The 11,119-nt window shown below is 48.4% G+C and overlaps 1 protein-coding gene across 1 annotated transcript; it reads left to right on the forward strand.

Moving 5' to 3' along the window:
• The first annotated feature begins 5,076 nt into the window (after positions 1-5,076).
• LOC104074229 (chromosome unknown open reading frame, human C1orf95) lies at positions 5,077-6,467 on the forward strand. The gene is made up of 2 exons (XM_009574287.1): positions 5,077-5,296; positions 6,286-6,467. The coding sequence occupies exons 1-2, from the start codon at positions 5,077-5,079 to the stop codon at positions 6,465-6,467; spliced, it is 402 nt and encodes a 133-aa protein (XP_009572582.1).
• Positions 6,468-11,119: the final 4,652 nt, after the last annotated feature.

Consider the following 11,119-nt stretch of genomic DNA (forward strand, 5'->3'; position numbering starts at 1 on the left):
CTTAGCATATGGATTGATACTAAGGATGAAAGGCCTTAACAACTGAAACAACTCCTTACAGTTCAAACTAGAGTATAAAAACAAATTCAGGACACTTAGGACCCAAGGATGTCTTAACCAATAGATACCACATTCACTGTAATACTGAGGAAACAAGTGCAATCTTTATTACCCTTCTCGCACAATTTTTCTGACTCGTACAAGCAAGAACCAGCACATCTCATGAATTTTCAGCACATCCACAACATCTGCCTCATACACCTGCCAACACTGTCTAGTGACAGCTAATAATCATTTTACTTAAAAAATTCAAAGGCACATCAGACGTGTCCCCACACAGAGCACTCCCCTGACACAGTACAGCTATACAGGTACATCTCATCCCCTCAAAACACACACTCATTAACTACATCTTCCACCATCGATCCAACAGCCTTCCTTGCTCCCACAAACACCTCAAATTTCATTCCCCTTCTCCTTCCCATCTTTCCCTGTGCTTACCTGCAGCTGTGCTCCAGCATCATGACGCAGTCCCATTTTTCCCTCTGGGAACAGGAAAGGAGGCACCATTCCACTGCCTTATTTACTCCCATTGCTATAGGGGAACATCTTAAATGACCTCCAGGCTTGCAGGAAGAGGAAGGGGTGCTTCCCAGCCCCTCCCTGGCTCCAGGCTTTTGTAGGGTAGGGACCATGACCAGCAGCAGCTGCTCCACATGCTGCCCCTGACTGCAATAATTTGGGTTTCTGCTGTTCCTCCACCTGTAACAGGGCAGCTCATCAGATATGATTTCCTTGCAACAGAGATGCTTTCTGTTGTGAAGTTTCAGGTATCTGGTAGTCAGTGGGAAGCCCACTAACAAGTTGTCTGTGTGCTCAAATTACCTACACTTACACTGTGGCCATCACCGTCTCATCTCGCTCTGGTTTGCACCCTGGTTCCAACCAGGCTCCCGCTTCTGATGTTTCTGGGAAGGTGCCATCAGAAGTTTGCTCCCAGCCAGGTCCTCCACATGAAACATGCCAAGCTCCAAGTCTGGCTGAAGCTCCTGCAGAAGTGCCCAGGATAGTCTTTCTGGCAAAAACAGGAGAGCAAAACTTCTCACATGCAGCTTAAGACATTCCATAACACAGTCACTGCTGCACTCGGATAGCATGGAGGAGACTGTGCTCGGAACAAGCCACGGGCTTGACCTCATGTCTTCCTCCACCCTGGATGAGTGACCCAAACGGTAGTAAACCAGGAGAGCTCTCTCCAGGGTGTGAGTTCTTCCTCTAAGAGAAAAAAACCAAACTATTCCTCTCTCATACTATGTCGGTGTACTCTGTGAGGCCAGGAACCAGCAGGTGAGGCTCTTGGGAATGCCGTGGCTGCCAGGGTGCCAGCATCCTTGGGAGAGGGGACTTTATCCTGCGGAGAGGAGAGAAAGGGCTCTCTCTCTTTACAGTGTTGTCCTACAGATAACACATCCCCTTCGTGTTCAATGGGTTAAACTGTTGAAAACAAAAAGCTTTCCATATTTACTGGTGTAATCTAAAAATACTCTGATTCTGCTGACAGCACAAGCAAACACAGGCTCGCAGAGGCTTTCTTCCCTTGCCGAAAATGGCGCGCGGTGCCCCGGCTGGCTGACACTGCCCCAAGTGAGACGAGATGAGATGAAAGAGCAAGCTCGGCTTCCCACCCCTTCCCAGCCTCGCTGCACATGGTGCCTTCACCCTCTGCCCCACAGCTGCTCCAGAAGGGCAAACCTCAGCTCCCACCCACTGCTGGCCCCCGCTGCCAGGGGGGCCGTATGGCTCAGCCAGGTGATTGCAATGGGCCCACTGCAGATGCCCCGTGAGGCTGAACGACAGACTCGTTAGGTAGCGTAGGACATCCTCTCCACTGCCTCCCCTGTCCCCAAAGAGGCTGTATTAATTCACAATTTAGAATAATCCCAGATTTTACTGCATTTTGGGTATTTTTCATTGGGAAGATATAAGAAATGCTTGATACAATTTTCTTATGTTATGCTGGCATAGCTGTAGGGGCTTTTAGTTTACATCTGCTTGCAAAGTTAGCAGTTTGTGTGTGCTGGTTACACTCTCAGCCTGAGACCTTTTTGGGCAGCTGATTTATTTGGCCAACATCATCCCAGCTGCAGTTTCTGTACCAAGTGTATGATTTCTGGGCTATAGGTATTCAAGTGTCTGAATGCTGGGTCAGGAAGGGAAATGGTTCGGTGCCCCAGCTCTGACGCAGCCAGGCGGTATCAGCTTGCTTGCCTTCCTCCTCCTCCTCCTCCTCCTCTCCACCTCTCTGCTTCCAGATGCAAATGCTTCCATATTCGGCAATGTGCAACTATGATGGCTTCTTAAGGGGAAAACATCTACCTTGGCAAATGCATTTCTTCTGCTTCACATTTTAAAGCATATGTGGACTAGAGGAAAAATACTTCCATTTTGTCTGCTGGCATGTCTCAAGTCTTGTATTTAAAAATGCCAGGAACCTCCCAAAGATTAGCTAATCATAATTAATAAAGAAAATGCACTGGCATTGGAAAATGAATTGGCTCCCATGAATAGGACAGTGGCCTGAAGAGGGAATCAGAAGCCAAGGTTCATGAGATTTTAATCCTAGTTTCTGTATCAATTCCCTGTCCAGAGAGGGACACTTAACTGCTTTATTTGCTTTATTCCTTTCTGAATGGGACTAGACATTAGCTTAGTCACTGTGGTGTTTAGGGGATTAATTAGCTAATTCAGCACCTCACTCTAATGATGTAAAAATCTTAAAAGCCTCACTGGAAGGATTTGAAGCTGTAGCTTAAGAATTATTGCTCATTTACAACCTTTTTTGTAACACATCTTGGAAGAGTTAAAGGTAAGGCGAGAGGGGAAGATTTTCATTTTCATTTTAAAAGGAGACATGCATTTCCATTTGGCAAGATTTTGCATCCTGATGGGAAAACATAAACACCCAGTCTCTGATCTTGCCTCAATCCATATTTAATCTCAGAGAGTGCTGTGGTGTAACTTTGCAGACAACAGTTTCGGGAAGCATGGGGGAATATTCCAGGCTTCCTTCTGCTTTGGAGAAACTATAAAAAAAAAAAAAGGTAGGTGAAGCAGGGCAGAGAGCTCACGTAATCCCACATGGAGGACACAAAAGACGTGGAAGACAAAGCCACAGAGCAAAAGACAGCCTTTCTTTTAACAAGCAACAGGGAGACTTATACAACACCCTTTGGGATTAACATGATTTCCCCTTTTCCTCTGTGCAGACCCTTTTGTTTCAGTGGATAAGGGAGTGAACCCCTGCCTGTGAAAGCTGAGCAGTCAGAGGGCGAAGCCCGGGGGGATTTCTCACACGGCGATGCTCTGCCGTGGGGCTGCCTCCCACCGCCCAGCAGCGCTCACCCACTCCCCCGCCGCAGTACCGCTCCGCGGCTGCTCCGTGCCCGGCTTCGGCGTGCGGCAAAGGGAGCGGGTGGGAGTACGAAATCAGTTTGAGCCAGCGGCAGGAAGACGAGCGGGGTTTTAGGAGCTGGTGGAGTGTTAGGAAAATGCTGGAGTTGAAGCCTGCAGAGGATGGTGAGATTAAAAATAGGCTGTAGCCAGCCTTCCCCAGCATTTTGGCATCTTAACTGCCTGTTCTCCTTTTGACCCACTGAAGGAGAGGCAGCAACGGAAGAGATTATCTCTTCCACCACCCTGGCAGTGCAGGACGAAATGGTATTTTGCTCCTAACCAGATCCTTCTGCTCTCTCTGTCTGGTGAGGTCTTCTGGAAAGGTGTAAACTGAGTGTTTCTTCCCCATCTTCAGTCAAACCAAGGGACTCCCTCCTTCCCCCGAGTTCAACAAGGCACTTGTGTGCATTGAAGATGAGCTCATTCATTCACATCTTACAGGGCGTTCGCAGGCTTCCATCCTTTGATAGGAAAAAGGGCAATTTTTGTAGTAACCACTGGACATCATGCTGCAGGATTTTTAATTCAAGAGACATTCATTAAAGAAAGCATTTCACAGAACTACATTATCCAGTAAAATCCACATTACACCTTTGTACCTACCTTAGCAATCCTGTATTTATATTAAAAAAACCCAAAGACAATTCATAATGATAAGAGGTGTTGAAATGCATACTCAGATCAGGTGACTGAACCTCCTGGCTGACAGCTTGTACATTATAGGGGTCAGAAACAGTTTCTTCTGCTCTTTGCCCATGCTGTGTGTTTCTGCAGGTTGGTTGTGGGACAGACAAGGCTTCCCCGAGCTGCAGGTTTCAGCTAGCCATGGGCCCAGGACATCAGCTGCGAATAAATGATCGGGCTTGTCCAATGTGGTAAATTCAGGAAGAATCTTTGTAAAGACTGCTGTGGTGTAGGCATTTTCCCCCATCTTTAACTTTCATACATCAACGAGATCCTTCATCTGAATCGGTTTAGGAAGTCTGAAGGGTGTTTGCAAGTTGGCCTCAAGCAGAGCCAAGGGCTGCGACGCCAGGTCACCTGGCTCCAGCACTGGTTTAGCTGCCTCTGCTTTGTTAAAACATGCTCTCAGGTAACAACTTGCAACTGGGGAAAGCGTTGTGCAAAGATGCAGTGCCACGTTAGCACTCCTTTTTTTTTTTGTGTGCTCCTTCTAGAGCAGTATTTGTGAATAGTAACAGACTGCCAGAGCCGTACAGCTTTCTAGAGCCGGTCCTGCTCTGACTCTGGGTGCAATTTTCCCTTTTAGAGCTTCTGTGTAGTAAATGTTCTCCCCAAGAGAGAGCCACCAGGCAGAAAAAAGGTAGGCTGGTATTTCCACAGACACACAGCACTCCCTTGTAAACCGCCTACAATGCATAAGTGGTTACTGTTGTGGGGGGGGAAGGAGCCAAAACCCTAAGAGTGTTTTTTCTGTCCTGGTTTTCAAGTATACGTATCGGTGTAATTCAATAGGAGACAGTAGCGTGTTCGAGTGAGATGTGGCTGTGCCTCCATTTGTCCTCCTGTAAAGTGTTTCCAGCTTTTCAGCACTGCAGTGGGAGCACAAGAAGTGGGATGCTATGAGAAGTGGGTCTAAGGGAAGGAATTTGGCACGAAGCCATGGCTTTCACTGGGCATTTTGTTGCTGCTCTCTCCCTAGGAACGTTTGTATCCGCTTTCACCGTGCTGTGCGGAGCCCGGACCGACCTCCCGGACAGGCACATGTGCTGTGTCTTCTGGCTGAACATTGCTGCTGCTCTGATTCAGATCCTGACGGCGATCGTGATGGTTGGCTGGATTATGAGTATATTTTGGGGGATGGACATGGTCATTCTCGCAAGTAAGTACAGCACACTCACCTTCCCGACGTCTCCCCTCCGTGGCCCAGCTAACGCCCCTGCAAGCCATCGGACTGCACTGTAGGGAAGAAGAGCCACAGGACAGGCTCTGCAAGTCCATGAGAAACACAGTAGGCAGAGGAGTTGCTGAGAGGCACTTGGGATGGGCCATCTGGAAGAGCCTCCCATCCCACCACATGGGTTAGGATCTTCCTTTCCCCTTTATAAAATGAAAAGTGCGGGAAGGGGTGAGGCCCCCCAGCACTGTGAACAGAAGGAGCCCCTTCTGCCGTGGCCGCATCTGCGTGCATGTTTGAATGAGACGGCCCTTTCTCCCTCGCGACTCGGGCTGCGTCTCTCCAGTTAGCGAGACCTTCCCACGAGGCCGGTTCTGCTCCCAGGGAGCAGAACCCAGGGCCAGCTGTCCCCAGAAAAGCGCTGGGGACTCTCCTGGACCCTCCCCTTCCTCCCCAAGATACATTTACCCAAAGGCTTTTTTTCATGTTTCACACCAAGTTCTTAGGCTGAGCCAGGACTGTTTAGCTACTCCTAGAAGGATTTCCCCTACACCCTTTAAGGAGCCTCCAAAACATTAGTCTAGGGGAAGAAGAGAGGAATCCTTTTTTACACGTACATAATTTAGGTCACCCAGTTAGTATATATTACCAATCTAGAATACAGGCTCTGTAACTTTATCTGCTAAAGACTTTTACTGGTGTAAAAGTTATATCATATCTGTATCATATCACCTGCATCATATCTCAGAGAATTAAGGTGACAACCTCACCTCGCCTCTAAAGCCAGAAGCAGCCCACAACTCAGGGTGCTGATTGCGTCTGCAAGACCCCACTCCCTTTCCAAGAGGCCGGTGGGCATTGCCCCAAACCAAACAGGTCTGAGATCCTTCAGGCTGGCAGGGCAGGCAGTTCCCAAAGCAAGCGCTTCTCCCAGAGAACTTCTTACCAGCAGCTTTTGCTTTTTGGTTTGAAAGGGCTCCATTTTGTCATCTGTGGCTGCATGACAGAGGAGGAGAGAGGATCTCAGGAAATTGCCAGGCACCTGCCTAAAGATGAAATGGATGAAACTGAAAAAACCAGCAGGAAACCAGTGCACATCTTCAGCTGCCAAACCCAGGGGTTAAACCCTGTCACCAAACCACCTGCTAATTTCTGAGCCAACTTCAATTTACAGGCTGAGTTAAGGGCAATCCCCACGCAGAGCAAACGACAGATATTAAAACCTGAGCATAAGCAAGGCAAAAGGCTTTCCTCAGGACAAAGGCAGCACTGCCCTTCATTTTTCCCTGCAAACCACATGCCAAGTTTCCTCTAAGATGTACCTGCAGAGCAGGGCTACCCCAAGTTATTTCCGAGGATAAATTGTGAATTGGTGTACATCTGTGATGTGTCTTTAAGAACCTGCCCAATTTGTGTGTAATCCCGTAATTATGTGTTCATAACCACATGCTCTCCTGCTGTTTCTCTGCTGGACAGCCTCCGTGCACAGCACACCGCCTGGCAGACCCAGTTCTGCAGTTGTGGGGAGAGGCAGGAAAGCATCCGTCCAGCTAGAGAGCTGCAGCTGAAACCATGACTTGCTTTTCTCCATAGTCCTGTTTGTGTATGTCCTCTGGGTAGAGGGGCTGGGTCTCAGGAGGGTCTCCCTGGTGTTCCAGTTTGGTTGCTGGGAAAAAAACATACAGCTTGGAAGTATCTCCCCAAAGCTCTTCCCCGTGCCTGGCTGGACCCCACCAGTTTGGGAGGCAGAGGGTGGGTGAGCAGCACGTGGTGGGGATGCTCAGGCCAAGAGGTCCTCGACCACAGCAACAGCATCTCATCCCAGCTGCTTTGGTGGCAATAGGGAAGGGTAAGAGGAGTCAACATGTTTTATGTTAACCAGCTGTATGTAATCTAAGTTGCAGCCCCTGGCAGTTTCTTGCTGTCTCATTAAATAGCTGGGTTTTAAGTTTACTTACAATGCAGAGAAAATAATGGCTAAATAAAGCAGTTCTCGGTTGATGGAGAATAAAAGAAAAAACTCATTTTTCAATCAAAACGAAGAACAAAAGTGATCAATTGCTCCCAGCTGGATCAAACAGCCCTGTCAGAGCCAAAATGGTTTGTTTCTTCATGTTTTGTTTTCATGTTCAAAAAAAAGAAGTAATAACTTAAAAATGAAACAACATTTCAGATGCAAGAAATAAGACATTTCATTTAAAAACCCTGCCAGGAAACATTTTGCTTTGGTTTGGATTTGTGTGCAAACAGAAACAATTTGATGCACTGGACAGAAATGGTACACCGTTGCAACTCAAATCTCTATTTAGGTGGGGAAGAGTTAAAAAATGCTAAACCACTGCCCACCTCTAGTCTCTTCCTTGCCGTGAAATGGCTGTTTCCATGCTTCCCGTAAGGGTGCCATACGATTTTCATGGGCTAAAGGCAGGGCAGAGCGGGTGGTGTCTAAGCTGAGGGGGGCCAGCAGCGAGGAGAAGGGCGGGAAGCAGGTGGGGCTGTGGGACTCCTCTCTGGCTTTCCCTGAGGGATGAGTGCCTCCCTCCCTGGATCAGGGCCTGCCTGTACGTTAGCTGGTAGAGAGCTGGGTGGGAGTTAGGGAGGCTTGTTGCAGTTTTTCACCTTCTAGTGTTAATTCTCAGCCATTAAAGGGGAGCCCTGCAGGAGCCTGCTCCAAGGGGAGAGCTTTGGGGGTAATGTTATACTGTCTTCAAAGAGGGGAAAAGGAGAAGAATTATAGGCCAATCAGGTGAAGTTCAATTCCTGGAAGAAGTAATCAAACAAGTTACCTGCATGCATGTAGAAAATAAAAAGAAAGGAAGCAAGTCAACCTGGGTTTGTCAAGAGCAAGCTGTGTCAGACCGGCTTGATGCCCTTCTGTGGCAGAGGGGTTCATTTTGTGGGTGCGGCAGCAGTCAGCCATCCCTCCTGACTTTCAGGCGCTGACACCGTCTCACACAGTGTTCCTACCAGCAAGCCAGGGAGATCTGGCCTGGCTGAAAACGCACTTGAGAACTGTTCCCTAAATGCATTTTCCTGAACTAGAAAGATCTAAGGAGAGGTGTTTTGAAAGGGCCCTCCTGAATCCAGCTCTATTCAGTATTTTCTTTCCTGGCTTGACGATGGACCAGAGAAAGGGCTTACCAGCCCCGCACCACCGTCGGCTGCAAGGATGGCAGGCACAGCGAGGGCAGCGTCCGGATTCAAGCAAATCGAAGAAACAGTCTGAAAAAATAAATAAATGCTGCTCAGTAGGGACAAGTCCAAGACACTAAGGAAGGATTAATCAACTGCATAAATACACGCTAGGGAACAACTTGTTTTTCAGAGAAGGATGTGGTGGCTGCAATGAGTCACAAGCTGCACAGGAGTACATTGCTGTGGAGGGAACAAACACCGCCCAGGCAGGTAGGAGCAGAGCCTGTAGGACATAAACTGGTCCCCTCACTTTTCTCAGCACATGTAAAGCTGCATCGAGGCTTGTGGCCAGCTTTGGAGGCTGTAGTTCAAGTGGACAACCTGGAGAGAGTCCAGAGGACCATGAAACAGCAGGCAACGAAGAGAACAGTAAATGTGAGAGGGAAGCAGTTTAGCCTAAGACAGACTTAAATTAACAGCAGGAAAGATCCATGTGGAAATTAGGAGACATTTTCCCTCCAGTAAGGTCAAAATGCTGAAGAAGCATCATGGCAGGATCTGCCCTCTCTGTCACTGGAGGACCCCAAGAGCGGGAAGACCCACGTCTGTCAGGAGCAAGCTGGGACACAGGAAGAGAATGACTGACCTCGAGGGGTCCCGTCTGGCCTTCACCTCCTGAAAAGTGCCCTTTAGTGAGGTGAATCCCAGAAAGAAGATTAATTGAATGCAGTTTTACTGTCACGCTTTATTTTTGGCAGCACCATGGCATGGGGCATTTTCTCTACTAATTTAAATGAATTGCCAGCTGGCCCCATTAAATGCCACAGATGATACCTTCTTTAAGCAGCCGTATGGCTTTGGGAACCCTTTTTCGGTTTACCTGCTGTCTGAAGGCAAAGGTAGATTAAAAGGAAGCACTTAATTCTTTTGCAAAAAAAATAATCTGGACTCTCCCCTTGCCACTGCAAATATCCAGCTGCCCTTGGTGGTGACTGGGCAGTGCTGCCGCACCGAGCTCTCCTCAAACCCCTCCTCACAGCTGCGGGGACGAGGCACGGAGCTGAGGCAAAACAGAGCTAATTAGCTGGCCAAGGCCAACTGGAAAATGAGCCTCCTAAGGCTTTCCGGGCAAGTTTCCCCCCACTAAAGGCACACCTTGTCCCCAGCCCACGCAGCACATGTCTTCATTAGCTGCATCGTGCAGAATGAGCACAGAGGAATGGCCTTTCCAGGAACTCCCTAGCTGCTCAGAGCTCGTTACAAAAGGTTTTGTGCCATTTCTTGACAGAAATACCACAGAAATCAATATAGTAATGTCGCACTGAGGTGGCATAGGGGACAGAAGTCAGGGACTGTTTGTCCAGGCGTTGTTTCGCCTCTAATGAATGCAGCCAAGAAGTCAAGCTTGGTTTCTGAAGGAAGCCCTCGCTCAGCTTCTGGCCTCTGAATTAACGACTTGCGTGGGCGCGCCTATGAACGAGCAAAGGTGCCATTGCTTGTGGTTTCACAGGACGGGGACTCCTGCTGCAGCCCCTGCTTCTGCAGTGGGCAGCTGACTCTCAGGGACTGATTGCCAGCCAGTAGTAAGAAATTACCCATAATCATGCTGTCCACTTGTCATTGCTTTGCTAATTACAGCACTCAGACCTTGCCAGAAGGAGGAGCAGATGATTGCATGGTTACTGTACGCTCTGGCTCTGAGGGACATTGGAAAGCATCACCGAGCCTCTCTTCTCTGCAGGGCCCCTGCTAGGGCAGGTAACGCAGCTGCCCTGGGAAGGAAAGGGAGCAGAAAGCGCTTGGGAGACTCGGAAGAGAACAACATCCTAAACCAGCCAGTTTCCTTCATGAGATGAAGGAAATTCTGAGGACAAATTGCCCGCTTACACCTATTATGTGTTTTTTTTTTTTAAATCTAAATAGAGCCGTCCCCCAAACTATGCCTGTGGAAAGTAGTTAAAACTACCCTGTGCAGTTTCCTACCAAATGCTGTGGTAGGGTAAGTTCTTAAAAATATTGTAGGAATGTTAAATACCACCAGGGTTTGCAGCACCCAGCCGGGCTGAGGCATGCTGCGGTTGTGAGTTATCTGTGGGCACAAGCAAACTCAGCAGCAAAACTGCCAAAAAGCCGTCAGGTGTAGTTTTCCCAGCTCTTGGACCGTGAACGGTGTGCCATGGACCATCCGGCATGCCGTGATGTCTTGTTTGCTGCCTTCCTTCAGCAGTTCCCCTTCGGTCAAACCTGTGAAATAGCGATGCCATGGAGGAAAATGTTTGTGGGAGCATCACTCAGAGGTTTTAGTCCATCCAGCCTGTCCGGCTCGGGGCCGGTGAGCTGGAAAGCAGATGAGGATTCCCCCATCCTCTTTAAACAAAAGCCTCAAATGAAACAACCTACTTCAAGTACAAGGATTTTAAATAATGTTTAGCCCTGGTGTGAATGTCTGATGGTAGAGCAGCTGTTCTCTGTTTACTCTGCAGCCCCGATTTATTCGTTCTTTTCTGGTTCTCCATGTGTTTCGGATATATCGTCTACAGTTACATTTCTCCCTCTCTCTCTCTTTCATGTTCCTTTGCCTCCTTTTGTTCACCATCAAAGTTTCACAAGGTAAGTTTGTTTCTGTTCTTCCTCCTCCTCCTCCTCACACCCATGGCAGCTCCCCAGAGAAGC

This window comes from Fulmarus glacialis, unplaced genomic scaffold (assembly GCF_000690835.1).
Source record: "Fulmarus glacialis isolate BGI_N327 unplaced genomic scaffold, ASM69083v1 scaffold16103, whole genome shotgun sequence".
Classification (NCBI taxonomy): Eukaryota; Metazoa; Chordata; class Aves; order Procellariiformes; family Procellariidae; genus Fulmarus; species Fulmarus glacialis.

What these genes read in the sequence shown, in the direction of transcription:
- LOC104074229 (XM_009574287.1), top strand. Translation starts at nt 5,077, where the DNA reads ATGGCTTTCACTGGGCATTTTGTTGCTGCTCTCTCCCTAGGAACGTTT. An exon ending in GGACATGGTCATTCTCGCAA is followed by an intron (nt 5,297 to 6,285) that starts GTAAGTACAGCA and finishes TTGGTTTGAAAG; the next exon opens with GGCTCCATTTTGTCATCTGT.